This window comes from Sceloporus occidentalis, unplaced genomic scaffold, assembly GCF_023333645.1.
Source record: "Sceloporus occidentalis isolate IW3139 unplaced genomic scaffold, rSceOcc1.0.p SCAF_17, whole genome shotgun sequence".
In the NCBI taxonomy this organism is placed as follows: domain Eukaryota; kingdom Metazoa; phylum Chordata; class Lepidosauria; order Squamata; family Phrynosomatidae; genus Sceloporus; species Sceloporus occidentalis.
The window spans coordinates 4234338-4254813 of NW_028316997.1; the positions used below are offsets into that span (position 1 = coordinate 4234338).

The 20476-nt window shown below is 38.4% G+C and overlaps 2 protein-coding genes across 2 annotated transcripts in view; one reads left to right on the forward strand and one right to left on the reverse strand.

Annotated features, from left to right (window-relative positions):
* Nucleotides 1-17718, reverse strand: part of LOC149302762 (transmembrane protein 117-like) — a 113825-nt gene extending 96107 nt beyond the window's left edge. Inside the window, exons 1-2 of the mRNA XM_089481971.1 lie at nucleotides 17445-17718; nucleotides 6487-6619 (exon numbers count right to left, since the gene is read on the reverse strand). Of these exons, the coding sequence (XP_089338097.1) occupies nucleotides 6487-6619; nucleotides 17445-17718 (407 nt within the window). The remainder of the gene's footprint in view (nucleotides 1-6486; nucleotides 6620-17444) is intronic.
* LOC149302763 (P2Y purinoceptor 1-like) lies at nucleotides 7357-11351 on the forward strand. The gene is made up of 2 exons (XM_089482155.1): nucleotides 7357-7486; nucleotides 10363-11351. Exons 1-2 carry the CDS (start codon nucleotides 7357-7359, stop codon nucleotides 11349-11351), a joined length of 1119 nt encoding a protein of 372 aa, XP_089338281.1.
* Nucleotides 17719-20476: the final 2758 nt, after the last annotated feature.

The following is a 20476-nucleotide window of genomic DNA, read 5'->3' on the forward strand; positions in this document are numbered from 1 at the left end:
CTCCAGGCGGCACTTTTGAAGGGGCGGCACTTTGCCGCCCCAAGCCCTTTTTTTTTCTTAAAGCGGAAGAGAGAGAGAAGGGCGCCGAGTGGTTTTCGCTTACCAAGTTGTCAGTACCTGCTCGGCCCCCCTCTCTCTCTCCTCTGCAGCGAGTCTCCCTGTTCGGTCTCGGTTCCGGCTTGTAATGCTGAGCGCCGGAAATGACATCTTCTGGCGCTCAGCATTACAAGCCGGCACCGAGACCAAACAGGGAGACTCGCCGCAGGACTGCTGAAAGGTAAGTACAAGGGGGGGTAGGGTAGATAATATGGAGGGAGGGAGGGAGGGAGGGAGAGGAAGGGTAGTTAAAAAAAAAAAACAACTTTGTACACACATGCTATAGATATGAATGTGCAATAAACTTATTTTGAAAGGGTTATGTATGCATCCTGGTACATTGATCCAGATGTGCAAGAGAAGCTTAGCAGTCCTTACTCCTGGTAATTGGGGGAATACATTAGCTGTAACAATAAAACAAAAATAGAGCTGCAAAGGATTTTAATGACCTCCTCTTTGATTCTGTCATTGAGTTGCATGATAAAGGATTTTTGACTGTTTTCTTTCTTCATAACTTGTGATCGTATTCAGTTTTGTATTGCAATAAAATGCTGGCACATTACATTAAATGAAATGGTAAAAATAATATGTTAGCGCTATGTGTGCATGTGCTTTATGTATTCACCTCTGTTAAAACCAGTTAAGGTTTAGAGGGGCTCTACAAATTAGGTTGTGTGATCGTTAGTGTTGCTTACTGAACAGGCTTTATAAACTAGCCTCTTGCCGATTCTGTGTTCAGCTGTACTGCTATCCAGAATTGGGGTTATTTAGTTTGGAAAAAAGACGGCTTAGGGGGGACTTAATAACTATGTATAAATATATAAGGGGACAGTACAGAGATCACTCCCAGGACCTATTTATACCCAGGACTGTATCTATAACAAGGGGACATCCTCTACGGCTGGAGGAAAGAAGGTTTCTACACCAGCACAGACGGGGGTTCTTTACAGTAAGAGCGGTGAGATTATGGAACTCTCTGCCAGAGGAAGTGGTGATGGTAAACTCAATAAAAGAGTTCAAAAGGAGCCTGGACGTGTTTCTTGAAAGCAATAATATTACAAGTTATGGATATTAGATTAATAGGGACAGAACGTTGATCCAGGGATTTATTCTGATTGCCATATTTGGAGTCGGGAAGGAATTTTCCCCCTGGTATGGGGCAATTGGCATCTGCTTCATAAGGGTTTTTTGCCTTCCTCTGGATCAACACAGTAGGGACACAATATGTATATAGGTTGAACTTGATGGACTTTGGTCTTTTTTCAACCTTATGAACTATGTTACTATGTTACTATGTTACCTGGTGGTTCTGGTATAACAAACGTAGGGGTTCAGGTTTAGAGTTCGGTTGGTCATCCTACACAGACCTTCTAAAGTTACATTTATAGATGCGCTCTGTGATATAGTATCATGGCAATGCTGCCTGACAGAAGTCCTAAAGCAGCCTCTAAGAAATTAATGTTTCCTGCTTACCACGAAGATAGTGATCAGTAAAACAACAAAAAACAAAAAACAAAAAAAAAAACAGTGGTGGTTTTATTTATGAGCCCCAGTAGATATGTGCTATTTCAGGGAAAAGGGACATTTAATTAAATATTTAAAACAATTACCTACGTGTTATGTCATATAAACCCCTTTATACACTTAATGATCACGAACGTCTAAAAGTATTGTGGTGCCACAGGAACAATAATGACAAATATTGTGCTAGGGCAGTGCGCAACTCAACACATCGCTACTACTATCCCATCCTGACTCTAGAGGTTTTAGTTTCTAAATACAAACATGCTTTCCATCTTTTTTTTGTAAATTAGCAATTTGGTTTATATACTGTTTATCAAGGCTACTTTCAGGTGATGACTGCACGGTAAATGATGACCATTTTTTATAGCAAAAAAGGAAAAAAGTAGTAAGGTGAACATATGAAAGTCTGGTAATGCTATTGAATCATGCATTTTGTTTGATCTTCTTTGCGTTAATAAATATATGCTAATAAATCCATATTTTCAGTAGTCCAATATACATTTACAAGTGTTAGCCTAGCAATTTCTTTATATTTTAAACATATATTTATATACATATATATACACGCACATACACAGTAATGCTAAGTCTATTAAACCATTAAAGCTGCCATTGTGAAAATCAGTTTTGAATTGTATTTCAGCATTGGAATTTCTTTAAAGTACAGGTAAATTAAACATGACAAAGTAGACAAATCAGCGAGACAAGTGACAGGACAGATCAGGCAGATTTATTTGATGAGCAAAGGAAGGACAAGGTGACAGACGCGCATTCTTAAGGAAGACACTTCAAGCACTATTTGCACAGAACAGAATATTCAGTGGAAACCCTAATATTCAAAATAAAATCGGATGGACCAAATCCCTAGACTATTACATGGACAAAAATAAATCAGATATTCAAGGATGTTAATTTTAGAAGGTTTATGAATCTTCTCCCCACAAGCAACTTCAGCAGGTTGAAAATTTCGCTATATTATTTATTTTGCACAAGGTTGGAAAAAATCACATGCTATACTTGCTGCTATTAACAGCAAGGCATATTGCATTGTTCTACATTAATCATATTAGAGTCCCATAATTAATTGTAAGAACCAGATTCCACTACTAAAAGAAAATGCATCAAACAAAAATAGTTTTTTTATAGAACGATCGAGAAGAAGAAAAAAAACAACAACACATTGTTACTCACCTGTCCCCGGTTCCCACGCCGCCACGAAGGAGAGGGAGACCCCCCTCCACCGCACGGCCACCTCCGCAGCAGCCGCCACGAGGGAGACCCCCCTCCACCGCACGTTCACTTCCGCTGCCATCCTCTGAAGTGCCGCGCAGGAGAGGCAGACCTCCTGGTACACGGCATCCTGCTTCAGCGCGCGTCCTCTAGTGGCGAACTCCCTAACTGCAGGTCTTTATGAAGGGAGACTACGCCACACTCAAGATGGTCGCAATTCCCGGACACCGGAAGTGATGTCATGATGGGTTGATGGGAGATTCGGACTTCCTCTGCGGTTCCCATATAAACCTCTCAGACCAGCTACACCTTGCCTTCTGATGGTCGTCTATGCCTTGTGCTAGTGCCCAGATAGCGTTTACCTTCCTGATTCCTGTGTTTGACCTCGGCTTGCTTGACTACGTTGTGATCCTGAATCCTGACCTCGGCTTGTTTACCGTTTATCCTGATCTCCTGAATCCTGACCTCGGCTACGTTTATCAACTATCCTGCTCTCCGGAATCCTGACCTCGGCTTGTATGAACTGTTCTGTCCTGGAGTCCTACCTGACCACGGTGTCTCCTTACTACTTGTATGTGACACTCATGAATTTATTAATGTAAAATAACAAAATAATTCTAGTTACAAGTGAAACCCTGACCCACGGATTATATATTATATATATATATATATATATATATATATATATATATATATATATATGAGGTGAAGGTCTAATTAATGGTTGTATGGAGAAATAATTACATTTTGAGACTATTTATACTATTTTTAATGAATGCCAGTAGCTTGTATGCCTCTGCTTGACATCATGCAGGTACTGACTTTTGGGAGTGAACTACTACCCCTGAAATATATGAAATATTAAAGTTATGAGTTTCTGAATTCCTTTCCTTGTTTAGCTTAAAACATATACATTTCTTAAAAAAAATTACTATATATTCACTTTATCAATACCGATACTTAAATTTTATGAAATAATTCTCAACAAACACAAAATGAGCCATGTTTATAACATTACACAATTTGTTTAGTAACATGTAAATTCAAAAGCAAAGGATCAAGAATGTAGTCCGGCAGTACTTGCTTGAGTGACATTTAGCGTTCCCACAGATCACTTATTAGAGATTGCTACCTTTTCCAATATCAACTATACTTGTGGTTAGGGCTGCAACTAACGATTATTTTCATAATCGATTAGTTGGCAGATTATTTTTTCGATTAATTTTTTTATTATTTATTTAAAATAATGTAATAAAAGTAACGTAGGATGTTAAAAACAAACGGCAGAATAAAAAAACTTTGATAAAAATGCATCTCTTGTTTTTATTTCCCAACCTGCCCCCCAGTTATGCACATTTGAGCCTAGGCTTGCCACACTGCCCCCCTAGACATGCCACACTGCTCTCCCCACATATGCCTTATATACCCCAGTATGCCTTATACCCCCTGATATGTCACTCCGTCCTCCCCAGGTATGCCGTATACCCCCCTTGATATGCCATAGTGCACTCAGATTTGCAGACTCGTTCACAGACACAATACTTTTATAAATAAATACAGGGTTAATATTCACTGCCCCCAGGATTTAGATTCCCCTTAGTTCGTCCCACTTTACCTCTAACTGCACCTTAAGTTAACTTTATTAAATTAATTCAATTAACCCTCAGTCCTCAGCATTAAATTAATCCTGAAGAGAAGACCCCATCAACTGCCCCTAGATTAACCCTGAAGACCCCATCAACCACAACTGCCCCTAAATTAACCCATTAACTATAACTGCCCCTACATTAACCCTAAACACCCCATCAACCACAACTGCCCCTAAATTAACCCTAAACACCCCATTAACCACAACTGTCCCTAATTTAACCCTGAAGACCCCATCAACCGCAACTGCCCCTAAATTAACCCTAAACACCCCATTAACTATAACTTCCCCTAAATTAACCTCCACCTCCCCTAACTTTCTGCAGCCCAAATATACATTTTATACTCACAGTTAGATGAGTGTCACGATCCCGGCCGGAGTACGTTGCGGGGGGACTCACAGGGTCACGCTCCTGTACGGAGCGCGTCGCCCGAGTACCCGTTGCGTCACGGTCCCGTCCGGGACGCGTCGCCCGGGTGCTCGTGGCGTCGCGCTCCGGTGCGGAGTGCATCTCCCGAGTACCCCCGAGTGGCGGGTACTCGATACTTACCCCTCCCGGGGCGATCCGGTAACACTGTGTCCTCATACGCGGCGGTTCACAAGAACGAACCGCCGCACAGTGATGGACACCTACGGCATTACTGGACACGCCCCCCTTCCGATCCCATACCCCTGCGGAGGAGAAGCAACGTCCATTGGACGTCGTCACAGTTGGGGGCGGGATCTAGAAGGGCGGCTAGTTTAAAAACTGAGCACTGATGCCTGTATGCCTACCTGGTGCTGATATCTGATGATTCATGTTGATTCCCGTTACCGACCTTGGCTTGCCTTTTGACCACGTTGACCTCTCTGCTCCTGACCCGGATTGCCTGACCACTCTCTGCCTGATACCTGGTACCGACCTTGGCTTGCTTACTGACCACATTGACCTCTCTGCTCCTGACCCGGATTGCCTGTTTATTCTCTGCCTGAGTACTGGACTATCCCTAGTGTTGCCCTGTGCTAGCAACACTGCTCCTGCATAGGAGGCATTCATACCAGATTAGGTCCGATAAGAGACTGATCCATTGTATCCTGCATCCTGGTTTCCACACCTGTGCAAACGTAACAATTGTGCAGGACAACCAATTAAATCATATAAAATATAAACAAATAGGAAAGAAGCTGTGCTACTTTTTTGCATAATGCTTGCTGGGTATGTAGTTGAGGTCAATTTGCAAATTAATGTTTGTTTCTTATATAAAAAGATAATCAATGGTGAAATATAGATATAAAAATAATTGTTATTCAAATGATATAGTGAATATAGATGAACTGAAAGAAAATATTAGGGATTTTGCATTTCAGTAATTGATTTTTAATGACAGATGCATTCTATAGTAATGACATACAACAGTACACTATAATATTATTTTAATCCATGCTATCTAAACTGGAATACGATGCCAAGACAACAAATAGTTCACCAGCAATTTGCATATTAAACCAGATGACGCTATGATGAATATAGCGCTTTGAAAATAGGTTTTAAAAGAGATGATAGTTTGCCATCTAGTGGAAGCAAATTTAATTTCTTGGTTTATTTGCTATAGAAAGCATTTCTCCAAAACAACACTTACTAAAGCTGACATGTAAAGGAACTGCATTCGTCTTATTTTGAAATAAAAATCCTATTTCATTTTTTTTCAACTGGATAAATTGAGGACAAAAGTTTATAATGGGCAAAGTTTCTTAATATCTGTCCTCAAGTGCATCAAGAGTGCATCTTCAGGATTATCTCACATGGGCACATGTATAGTGATTAGCTTCCAATAAAGATTTACCTGTGTTGCTAAACTCTGAACTAGGGACATTGGACATGTGTGATGTAGTTCATCGGTTTTCTAGCACTTTTGGAAAATGTAAAAAAGATAAGGGTTCCCATTACCCCTGTTTCAGTTGCATATAAACTGCAGGTAACTAAAAGTGAGACCAAACATAATCCTTACCTCATGTTCCCACGAATTAGAAGACAGAGATTGTAGATGTGAGAAAAGATAAAAAGGAAAAGAATTGTGCTGAAAAACATGGTCATCCATGAGCCATGATCATCTCTGAACATTTTCAAGCGGAGTAACTGACCTAAAACAAAAACAGTGTTTATAGCTACATTCAGTAATTGTTCAAAGTTCCAGATTTTATTTAAATACACACAAATTATATTATAACATATCTTAAATTGGCAAAAGGACTTCTAGTTTGCAGCCTATTTCAGCATCTTTAAGAAAGTGGACTAAATTCCCTGTTTAAACTGCATCAGGTATTCCGCCAAACGTCTTCCCCACGTTTTATTACAATCTGGCATGGCCATTAAGGTGAATAAACATTTACTAGCTAATCTATCTGAAACACTAGCACCTTCAAGGGGTTTGCCTCTTGCAAGATAATGCAGGGCTTAATTGTCACCGGGCTTTTAAATCTATTCTGATTTATGCTTCTAACAAACAAATACTCTTTGCCTGCATCTTTTCTTTTTCGCTGTCCTTAATTACAGATGACAGACACTAAAAAACATAGCGTATCGTTGATCACTTTGCATATACGTCTCTGCAGACAATAAAAATTGTGATTTATTTTGTTTCCATAATAGACAAATATAAAAAAAAAAAAAAAAAACCCAGCAGAAAGGAACTCATTGCAGAAAAAGCACTCCATTGTGAGGGAAATTAATTTAATTGTGCAAACATAAGCCCGTATTGAAAAGCAAACATTCAATGGCAGTCATCTTGCCCAGTGAAATAGTGGTTCAGCGTTGGTACTGAAATTGAAGACCTGCATGCATCTACACAACACATTGCATACATTTTATGTTCCACAGCATGTTAGTGGAATACAACTACACAGGCTTTGAAGATCCGATGGAGGAAAATTCCCGTTTAAAATCAAAAATCCAAACCTGCTTTCTAAAGCACATGACTGGAAGTGGAAATAACTCCTTATTAAAGCAAGGTAAGGATACTTTTTAGAAAATCCATGATGCAGTTTGTGACATTGAGCATATGCTAATGAGTACAAAGTGTATCAAATTCTATTTCCAACTAAGTTAGAGCAAATTATAAATGTCATAAATTCCAAGGGCACTGTTAACGTAAAGGGTGTGTATACTTTGTAAAAATTTAGAAACCAAAAGTTTACATAAAAACATTTAAATACATAGAATGTTAAGCCAACCAAAATGTTGTATGTTTTTTCTCCATTCAAGGTTATTGTCTGTATATGTCTGAGGAATAAATGAGAGTTTTGGCCAGTGGATGTTAAATACTATCCACATATAAAGCCATTTTACAACTGTGGCTCCCTTGGGTACCTATAACTATAGTATTCACCATAAAAAAGACCGGTTTGCTAGAAATGGATTGGAGAGAATGCGTTCACATTACGGACATATACTTAATGACTTGGTTTGGTATTCTCCCAATAAGATCTAGTGGAGAAAATGTAAATGGTCAGAAAAGACAAGCTCATACTCAACCAAGCATACTCAATGCAGCAATCATCTCAATCCAGTTACAATAACAGTATCATGTCTAAAAATAATCATATAGGAAATAACACAATCTAGAACACAAAAAAACATAGTGTCCGATTAATATAAGATATTGACCAAAGATTTTCTGTTTAGTCTTAATTTCATCCTAACATTACTGAATTTGTCAGTGCCATGGAAAATGTATAAAGAGAAAGAACAAAGTTCTATATGAAAGGGAAAATATGAAACCATAGTCATAGTAAAAAAATATAAACTTTTGTGCTATCATCAAGAAAAGGTATACTGGTATTTAAGTGCACAATCACAGATTACTCGACAGAGGATGCACAGTCAGGACACACTTGAATTGAGGTGTCTCTGGGATGATGTTGACAAACTGTTTTTAAATAGAGTCCTGTACGTGTCTTAATGCTTAATACTTAACGAAGGTTACATTTTTTTTTGCTTTAGGGTGTAGGCTGCAAACGACATAGTGGTAGACACCATCGTTCCTCTGCAACATCTTTTTACATTTCCTTGCAAGAATAAACTCTTCATTTTCTAATAGAACAAACATCTTTTTGTTTTTTGTGCTATGTGTTCAGAAAGCATTAACCTTTAAACAAAAGCGAGCTGGCACGTGGAAACCCCTTTAATTCCCTTAACAAACTTTATTCCTGATACTATATGCATAATTTAGTGCAAAAAGCTTTATTCTTGCCACTGGTTCCAAGAAAGAAGGTGATAAAAATCCTTAAACTATATTTTTCCCTGTTATAACCTATATTTATATCTCCCCGTCCAAAAAAAATAAATAAAAAAAAATCCTGAAACAGAAGAGAGTTTTATCTTACATTCAGATACAAGGCAACATGAGTATGGCCTTTCCAGATAAGGACATCATTTAACACCATGTTACAATGTAACCTACATTTGTAACCTCTGAAACACTTACAAATTCATAATAGTATTATTAGAGATCTTATGGGGCCATCCCTAAAACAGAGGTTTATTTAAAAGAGCAAATTATCTGTCCGTTGATCTGAGCCTCAATAATTTCCTTAATTGGAAATTACACTAACTCACACTACAATGTATAGACACGTGGCCCATTAGTTCATGTTCTTCCAGTCTTTTTTTCTTCTTAATACACCACTGTTTCATTTGCATTTTAAAATCTGAGAAAAATACACAAAATGCCAATGGCTTCACAGTGTGATGATATTTGAGAATTATTCCCTGAGACAGCGACGTGTAGGACGATACACACACTTCTTCTCAATGGAGCAACTTTTTGGTCAATGAGTCAATGTACTATTCACTCCTCTGAAGACAACGCAGACACACATGGTAAACTTCCCTTAACCATTACCCGACGCAATGGTTCTCCTAGATTTGGGGCTCTCTGTGTATGTTTTTGTAGCCTAATCGTGTGATTCATGTTGTCTATGCCAAGATAAAAAAAAGGGGCATCGGCAAGAAACTAAACAGCAGCAAATTAGGCCATGTGCACGTTTAGCTTCCCCTTTCGCTTGATCCACTGTTCCAAATAAACACACACACATCAGTCAGTTAGTTCTTGTAGTAAAGAACTTTTTTATAAGTTAATAGACATGTTTGTTAAAGCATTCTCTTCCATACATTTGTAGTTCAACATTATGAAACGTCACAAAAAGTGTAAATGGTGCAATTTAAAATCTGCAGGCTGACTGGTGCCAAAGAAGCTCCAAATTGATAACTGAATAAAAACAAAATACACTTTTTTTAAATAAGGTATTCAGATATCACATAAGCTCCTTGCAGACACACTGGGTTGCAATGATTGGAGTTTTATTATATATATAAAAAAATCTTTTTAGCGAATATTGGATCAGATAGGCCCATAACAGAGCTAATGGTGTTAGTTGAAGTGTTCCTAGTTTTACAGAGTGCTAGGCATGTACTGTGACTTTTTGTTGCTCTGATCTGATATTTATAGACTATTATTTATAACTCATAAAGCACAGCACATGCTTGTCTTAGGGTGCCAAAAACCTGATATATCCTTTGAAAATGCAAGGCAGGCACAAACCCTTGAGAAGCCTCAAAGACCTTCCTTTCGGTCACTACAGGACTACAGGATTAAATTGTTCCATGAAAAAATGAATTCGCAAAATGTTGATGTGGTTTCGTTTATTTCTGGGCAAAGTTTATGTGTCCTTAACATAGTTGAGCTTTACAAATATAGATTACATTTTTTTGCCTCCATTAACTTTTTCACATTGCTTTAATTCTGTGCAAATATTAAAATAGTGAGTTGTGATAGAGTATTATTTTGTACTGCCTAACTAAAAATATTTCATTCTCTCACTTGTAGGACCATTACATAGTAAGACCGACAATGAGACGTGTGTTGCTTTATTATGCGCAACAGCAGAAAAGCTTGAGTGGTACTGTTACATTTTAATAACGGTGGGCTTCACATGTCTCGTTTTTGGGTTTTTTGGAAACACCATCGTACTTCTCAATTATGCATATGTCAAGAGGTCATGGACAAGTAGCACTATTTTTGTATTCAATCTAGCACTTTGCGACTTCATGTGGATTATAATTGTTCCCGTATCACTGTACTTGAACCTGAAGAAGCCAGTCTTTCATTTTGCGCCTGCATTTTGTCACTTTAAGAGATTACTCTTCAACATTAACATCTATGGGAGTATTTTTTTCTTAACACTCATCAGTTTTGACAGATATCTTTGCTCCGTGCATCCATTGACTTCCTTAAAATGGTGGAACAAGAAAAAAGCCAAAATGTGTACCATAACAATCTGGCTTTTCATTTTTCTTGAATCTATTCCAGATCTGTATTACATGTTAAAAGCAAAACGAGTAGGCAACATAGCAGCATGCATTGATCGTACAGGTGGACCAATGAGTTATGCAATTAAGGTCTTCAGAATTGTTTTTGGATTTATTATTCCAGGCACAGTCATTTTCACCTGTTACCTTTCTTCTCTAAGGGCATTAAAACACCTTAAAGAGCAGAATCCTACATGGAAAAAGGTACATAAGCCACTAATGCTGATCTCTGTAACAATGATAGTGTTTGTTATCTCATTTGCTCCATATCATGTGATGATGGCCTTATTATTACTCCCTAGATTTAACTACTCAGCAGACTCGGACACAATTTTCGCAGTCTATCAGCTCTCTGAAATAATTTGTAGTATCAGTAGCTGTGCAGACCCGCTGATCTTCATACTGGCAAGTTACAAATTTCAGCGCCAAATAAAAGCAATGAAGTGTTCTTTCACAGCATTGTGTAAGTGTTATAGAAACCGCGTTGGGGTCATTGCCCACCCCTAGGTAGTACACTATGGACTGGCTACACTGTCAGCTACAAACTCTACGAACAGATGCCATATTTTAGTTGAGTATTATATGCTATATTTCTTTGTACACAACTGAAGCATCAACATGTCTCCCACTCAACATGTTACCTACCTTGCCAACCAATATCATTACTTAATAAAAGTTTTTTTGTATATCCATGGAATTGCAATAAAGATATTTTGGGAACTTTCATGGATTGCAGTACATTAAATCCACCATGCCTGGGATGCACAACAAAGTCATACAATAACCCCGTAAGGACCAGGCTGTGTTTCACCTTTTGTACCATTGGGACCAAGGCTGTTTCAACACTTTTGCGGTGTTCGTGTTTAGATGTAATTTTCTCCTCACTCATTTAGTGAACCCACACAAATTATATGTTGTTTTTTTCCGGACAAGAAGGGCTTTCTTCAGATACCATTGTTTTGATCATATCTAATTTCCCATAAAAAAATTTATAAAATATGATGAAAAATTAAAAATAAAATACACATTTTCTGACTTTTACCCCAAAAATCTTTTACTCATCCAAAAAAAGCTAATGAAAAAACATACTAAAAATATATTCTACTATTTGTCCTGAGTTTAGAAATAACTAATGTTTTTATGGTTTTTTTGCTTTTTTCGGCATTACGGAGCATTAAGTACAAGTAGCGTTTTGCTATTTCAAAACCATTTTTTCCAAATCTGGTAATTCTTCCCCCCATGTGCCATTTCGGGTATCGTTGAAGCCGGCCAACGCAATTTACCCCATCAAATCACATATTTTTGAAAACTAGCCACCCCAAGGTATTTCAAATGCTAGAATTTTAACTCTTTCCATGCACTAGTTCTACCACCAGTCTTTGTCAAACTTTGTGGTAGTAATTTATTTTGTGTTTTCAGGTATGGATTTACAGCTCCTGGTATACAACACTTTCAAACAACACCCCAATATGTGTTCAGCAACATCTCCCGAGTACAGTCATACCCCCCATGCATGGGTTTGTCGGGTTGTTTGGGAGGTAAAACGCCACATTTAGGAAGTGCACATTTTTTAACTTGGAACTTTTACATCTGGTCATTCTGCCCCCATGTCCTAATAGGACCATCTTTGAAGCCGGCTAATTCAATTTACCCCATCATACCATATATTTTTGAAAACAAGACACCCCAAGGTATTTCAAATGCTAGTATTTTAACCCTTTCCATGCATGAGATTCTACCACCAGCCTTTGCCACACTTTGTGGTAGTATTTTTTTTTTACACAAGTTGTTCTTTGGGTATAAATTTATAGCTCCAGGTATACATCACTATCAAACAACACCCTAATATGTGTTCAACAACATCTCTTGAGTACAGTGATACCACCCATGCATCGGTTTGACTGCTGTTTGGGGTTAAAAGGCCACATTTGGGAAGTGTGCTTTTTTTTCCTTATTTTGGCCAGTCTGTGCCTATGCCCTATCTTTGAGCCCGGCCACTACAATTTACCCCATCAAACCATATATTTTTGAAAACTAGACACCCCAAGGTACTTAAAATGGTAGTATTTAACCCTTTCCATGCATCAGATCAGCCTTTGCCACACTTTGTAGTAGTATTTTTTGGGGCTATTTTTTTCACACAAATTGTACTTTAGGTATAAATTTATAGCTCCAGGTATACATCACTATCCAACAACACCCCAATGTGTGTTCAGGAACATCTCCCGAGTGCAGTCATACCCCACATGTATGGGTTTGTCTGGTGTTTAGGGTTAAAATGCCACATTTTGGAAGTGCGCTTTTTTTCCCCCATTTCGGTCAGTCTGTGCCTATGCCCTATCTTTGAGCCCGGCCACTCCAATTTACCCCATCAAACCATTAATTTTTTTAAATTAGACACCCCTTGGGTATTTGAAATGCTTTTATTTAAATTCTTCCATGTCAGGATTTTTGGGAAGATACAGCGCTAATGTTAGCATTTGCTCATAATAATAAACTTTATTTTTTTATTTTATTCTTTTTGGACATTTTGCTGGAACTGGATAGTTCCTCTGATGCATAATAATCTTTAAATGTTACCATGTTTTTTTCAAGCTTTTTTTTTTTTCATTATTTTTTTTAAATATTTTACTAATCACATAGTGATTAGAAAGCTGGGCTCCATTGACTTGTATGGTTGAATGCAGTACCTGTATTCAACCTGCAAGTGGAGCCAGAGTTCTCTAGAGGGTCTGGAGACCATCTAGCGAACTTTTTCAACTTTATTTTTTTTTTCCCGGGTGGCCGCCATCTTGCGGATGGCGAAGATCACCGGCAGTAGCGGCTGTGACCGCTCTCCGGAGCGGTCACAGCCCGTCCTGGGGTAAGTGTTTGGTGTCGCGGAATGCCTACTGATCGAGGCATTCCAGCGACACCATTGAAGTTTAGGAGGTGATCGTTGATCACCTCCTAAACGCTTTTAAAACGGGCGTCCGCCGCCATACAATGTATGGCGGTTGTTGACGCCCCGGAGAGGGGCCAGACATGGCCCATGATGCCGATCTCGGTGTTGCTGAATGCCTCGACATCGAGGCATTACAGCAACACCGTTTAAGCTTAAAAAATGAACGTTGATCACTTTCTAAGCGTGTTTAAGTCTCATGACGTGTCAGGCACGTTATAGGTCGTTAAGTGACCGTTTTGCATGACGTGCCTGACCCGGCAATGGACGTTAAGGGGATAATAGACTTATATGGACAGCATATATCATGAGACCGGCACTAAACTGGCATCATGAAAAGCCGGTTAACTCCCCATATAAAAAAAAAAATCTATTTTTGTGACAGATATTAAAGCCACAGGCCTATTCTAAACAGACCTGGAAAACATAAAGCTTTGATAATAAGAAAAACAACAACTTGTGTGGGTATATTCAAATATAATGCAGAAGTAATGGTAGATGAAAGAAGAATGTTGAACCTGTGCTTGCCCAGTTGGGCCAAAATAGTTCTTAGGGGGCTAACCCACTTTAAGTTTCTAGTGTATAAGCTTACAAACCTCCTCTTATTTAGCCCAAGATTTGAGACGGAGGTGACTGGGGTGCTGCCCTACATCAGCCCCAATGGAAAATATACCCCCTGTGTGCCACATCTTTTAAACCTTCTAGAGAAAAAAAAAAACCCCGGCCTGACAGAAATTGTAGAACAAGAGGAAAGTTCAGTCAAATTATAAGGGGGGCTCACTGGTGTCAAAACAGACACAAGGCCAGATGTGATGCACAATAATATTGTTAATTATTACACTGAGCAAATTAGTTTGTAACGATTTGCACTATATCTCCTGATGCAGTCTGTTTGACCAGCTTCCTCCTGGTTATTATTTCCCACAACCTGCTATATTCAGGCCCAGCTGTTAAAAGCTTTGATTCCATTTAAAGAAGATACATCAGACGTTCCATAAGCTAATTTTTTTTTTAAAAAGGGAGGGAGGACACCTCAGTTTGGACCATAGTTTGCCACAGTCTCTTCTTTGTGGTATTCAACAACGTTGCTCATTTACAGAATGAAAGGATGAAAATGTGTGGGGTGTTGCCAGTGTAAGTGCTTGGCAATAAACATAATTACGATACATTTGCCTGGAGTTGGAGAATTGTCAGAAAATAATGTGTTTTAAGCAGATTTGTGAAGCCATGGATATGGGCCTGTGAAAGACCCTGTGGGAAAAGCCAAGTTGGCCAGCAGACAGACAAGACTTTTCACCACAAAAACTCCAAATGTTTTTTCATCGCTATTAAAATGTGGGTTTCCATAATCCAGATATCACATTTTATATTTATATGACTTTGTTTGTATAGAACACAAACATATGTAATTGTAAGAAATGAAAAAATATTCTCTAAAAGTGAGCATTTTTTAATTGCAAGGTCATAAATTCAAGATTTATATAATTAACTTGTGTATAAACCATTAGCACCCTTGTAAAGCAACCCAATGTTTTATTGATGGGAATAAATATGAACAGAAATTGCCTAGGGTTTCTTCAGCTCTATCATATTACAATGTGTTATGAAGGAAAAATGCCAGCGAGCTTTATCTGCCAGAAGAGCTTGGGTGGTTTTGCATAATGCATAATTAAGTCAAAGAGAGATTTCCAAAATCACCTCAGTGACTAAATAGAGAGTTAAATGTCCCAGACCAGCCAATGAAGAATGCATACTAAATGTAGGTTTCATTTTTATAGTCTATTAGTCTTTTTTTTTTTTTTTTTACTTTTTTAATCTTTATGTATTCTGTTATTATTATTATTTTAATAAATGTATATGGGTCCTCATGCACTAACAATATCCTAATAGCATTCATATATTGTGTTCATTTCCGGTATATACATTGAGTTAATGAATCTTGATGTATTATATATGCATTGAATAAAATTTATTTTTGTAGAAAAATAGTGGCTATTCATAATTTGGCGGGGTGCACTCTGGGTGACACTCATCTGGAGGTGCCACATTGGCACAGACTCTCCCTGCATGCTGTTTCTGACTGATTGGAAAGTGAGGGGGTTCTAAATATAGGATCCACACAGGGTATGCCCCCTCTGCAAGATAAACCCCATTATGCATTTAATATGGAAACTGGAGCTTAAATGAGTGCGCCAGTCCTATCACATTTCGTTGGTGAGACATACATTTGGATTCATACAAAATTTGAACATTTGCCAATTTAATCAACCCGTAAGAAAGCGAATTGTGACCCAAACAAAACAATTGAAAAAGCAAAGAGCTCCAAATTTTAGTTTGCATTTAATTATTTTAAATCTCACTCACACTTATTCATTCTCTCTCTCACACTCTCATTCAAGAGCAGGAGTCGAGTGGACCAAAAATGAAACAAAAAAATTAGTTCAAAATGTTTTTGGTCCATTTGTACATGTATACTTCCTATTAAAAAAAAAACAAAAAAAAACATTGAGAATATTTTGTTTCAACAATATTTGTTATGAGTCGTGAGACGTTTCTAAATAAGTCATCTTTGGTGCACCTTAAATGCTCTCACATTCTCCTGCCTGAGGTTCTGAGACAAGTCATAGCTTTTATTTTTATTCCATTGCTTCTCCATGCCGGCACCATCTGGTATTACTTCATTTGCGTTGGATGACACCTGAAGATGCATGGTCACTGCTGCAGGTGTTAGTAGGACAGCCAATATCAATGAATACAATAAATCCAGATCACTTCAGTTTCCAGATGAAGATAATTGCCAAAAAGGTTCCAGTATTTGTGACCCCCTCATATTGACCAGTTGGTGCTCCAACTGCAACATCTTCTTTTGATGTGCTAATCTTTCCTTCTAAATTACCGGTAGTAACATATGCAAAGAAAAAGGTACAGAGCTATAAATTAAATTGGGAGCCCCAATAATGATGATTGCTCCATAGTGCAGGGGACATGGATCCTCCTGTCTTATGCCCCCCCCATTTACCCCCCCCCCAAACTTACCTGTGCTTCTGACTCTCCGGTCATGTAGCCGGGGCAGCATGTAGACAACTTCCGCTGCAGCCGGAAGGAGGTGCGGTTAGCAGCAGGGGTTGTCTGCGTCCATCGTGCAGACTTTCCCCGGCTGTAAAGAGTTCCCCGTACCGGTGCCTTTTAACCCCCTAAATGCCAGAGTGGCATATAGGGGTATAAGGCATTTCTGGAGGCAGAGTGGCACATAGGCATATCATGGGGCGGCCAATAGAGTTGCTGGCATGGACATTTAATAAGGACATGGGAACCTACAGATTTGCGCTCCCATTAAACCCTGCGATGCTGCGTAGATAAGGTAGGCTAGAAGGGGAAAGGACCAGCGAGATTAGTTAGGAGATACTAACGAAGACGAAGACGAATTCTTCAGGTTGTGCGTCTTCATCTTCGTGTACGTTTTGCCGCCAACATGTTCGTTTCTTCAGTATTCGGGCTGAACAATGAAAACACACCCTTCATGTAGGTTTTCATGTTCGCTTGAATACGAACGCACAAGTCTCTTTTCTTCCTATGTTACATTTCAGTACAATAAAACCTATATAATTATATTTTATATACACACAGATTATATTACATAGGAATCATATGTAACTTACCAAATAAACGTTGATGAAAGAGAAATTTTCCAGCAAACAGTCCAGTGACAATGGCTGCCAACCAAAGGATAACTTTCAGTACATTCCATGCTCCCCCAGGGTACTTATTAGTTACAAATGAAAAGCAGTTTCCAACAACAATCATGTTGGCTTCTGTTTGGCTGTGAGACACTGGATCCTCAGCAAATATTAAGAAATTACAGAAGATCACCAAGTACGCAATAACCACACGGGACCATGGATGCTGGAAATAATACCGGAAATTCTTATCCATTCTTGAAGGCATCAACTGGTATGTCTATAAAAAAAAAATATAAAAGTAAATGCAATCATTTAACAGAAAGAAAGAGAAAAATAGTGATTCTTAATTGTTCCATTATTTCTAGAATTTCAGTAAAAACTTTTTTGTACATATAATTTACATAGATTTGCTTCTTTACTGTATGCTTACTCGTGTGATGGTGGCAAAAAAACCTATTTGCTACATATCAATTTCATTTCCCTGTGCACTTCTTCACTGTTTAGACAAAAAAATCCTGAAAAAATATTAATTATCTTTTATAATTTATTATATGCTTTTAGGGTGTGCTTTCCTTTTTTGTATTTTTTTCTGTATATTTCTAAGTCTTGACCAGACCTTAGGGTTAAGCACCCCACCTACCACACAGATGCCTCATTAATGGTAACCTGTGGCTTTAAATTGCATGAGAGTGTTAGAGGATTAACAGGTAGTGCAGTCCCACTGATTCTGCTCCATAGTAAGCAATATAGCCATGTAAAATTAGATAAGAAAAGCCATAATTTGGGTACTTTGACATAGTGGCGGGTTAAGCAATATATAGCTATATAATGTGACAGAATTCCCAATATTTATGCCTTATGGATGCTTTTAAAGTATTTGCTGGCTGTGCGCTAAATACTTGCTTTGCTTGGTAAAAAAATAAATAAATCAAGTAGCGGAAACATTTTTCATTATATGATGAGATAGTGAAATGTATAAGCGCCACGAGCAATATGTCAAATCAGACAAATATGAATAATAAAATAATGACTATAATAATGAAGACTGCTTAGCACATCCACTATATATGAATATAAGGGCCTAAATAGTTCTTAATAGAAAAGCAGATCCTTACACAAGTCAAATTCAATTAACTGTTCAAATATAAAAAAAATTCTGAAAATAGTTTACTTAAGAAAGAAAGAAAGAAAAAAAGGTAAAAGTTCCAATAAATACATCTAAGTTAGGACCTAAAATGGCTCCACAGATTTGCACAGATCTCTACTTGATAGCACACATTTAGCTTTTGCAAATTGAATGTAAAATGTTTTATGCTACCAAGTCTTCCTCCTTCCGCGGCATGGTCCTTGAGGCAACCAACTTCTCAGTCTATGTAGATTATATGTTGTGGTGTGGTAAACACTATAACATTTTATAGAAGTTACTTTTATTCGTTAAGAACTAATTAACCTTATTAGGGCTTTGTGTGTACAGCTAATCCTGCATAATTGTTTACTCATCCGTCTTCATCCGCCAGCCTTCCAGGCTATATTATTAAGGAGTAAAACGTCTTGAAAACAATATGGATGCACCAAGTAATGCAAGCTTTTTGGAAAGAAACAGATTCGTGCTATAAGAGGGATTGATGTACAGCATGCCTGGTACACCTGGGAAAAAAAACAAGAAGAGCACTTTCCACTCATTGGCATGGGGAGCTTGTTATACCCCTGCTCAGAGCATTCACTGCAGTCAGAGCTGGATCTGACTACAGTAACTACATCACATCAGGAGATGTGTTCGGCTAAACACATATCCTGCGCGCAGCGGTAAACGTAGGGTTGTGGTGCCTGGGTGCAGTATTTATCCTAAAGCCCCTCCCCGCCATAATTAAAACATACACTCATACGAATATCCAAACTCGTTCTTACACCCATTTTAACATCACATACACACACACACTGTCTCCTCCCATCACTAACCCTAGACGTACCTCTAACACACACTTGCACTATATGCTGACACACACTTACTCTAACCCCATGCAGCATACAGTAGCATGCACACACAAGCTAACAGCATGTAGTCACACATGCTAATGCCATATATTGATGCATGTACACGCTACCACTATACAGTAACACTCATGCTAACACCATATGCCACACAGTAACAGCATACAATCACACATGCTAATCACTGTCACATGCAGACTCTACAGCAATACCGTAACTCACACACAATGACATCATACACTCACACATGTCAACACCCTACATTAACTCGCACTAATACCATACACTCATGCACACACTCCCTCTTCCATCATCACTTGCAAAGAGCTGACTTCTCTGCAGGTCTCACTCTCTGCTGCTGTCCTACCACAAAGTCACGTAATTATTATCATGCTCCTGCCTACATGGAAGATAGCTGGAGAGGGCAAACGCATATGGGGGATTCCGGAGCCATGTAAATTTGACGGGACATCTACAATATCATATGCATTAAACGGCATATGGTGGCTGGAGTGTGCCTTTAAAGCAGACTTGTCACAACCTAAATTGGCATTAATCAGAAGCAGATTATAAACTGGTTTGATGATGCAAAAAAAAACAAAAAAAACAGGCATAGGCGAAAGCACTAAAATGCCCATTGCACAATGAGTTTCACAACAGACACTGCAATTACAGGCCACAACCCTGATTTAATAGGTTAATTATGGGCTGCATCCCCATTTTGTATAAAGTTAAAGTGGGGGGGGGCTGTAAATGGGGGTACAATGCCTAAGGCTAACATTTCTTTACAAATATCTGAAAAGCGTGGTGTTTTAAAATGTTACCAAAACATTGGCAGATTATTTTCCTGTACGGATTTATGTAAAGGCTACCGTCAACGACAGGTCTGTGTGAAAATATGCTTACTGTGTCTCCAGTATGAATGTAAGCACTTATTTAAAAGCTTTGCCTATTCAGTGTATTATTACCGTGTACTGAAAAGTGACACGGATACATTTCTCTTAAGTGTACTATCAGGA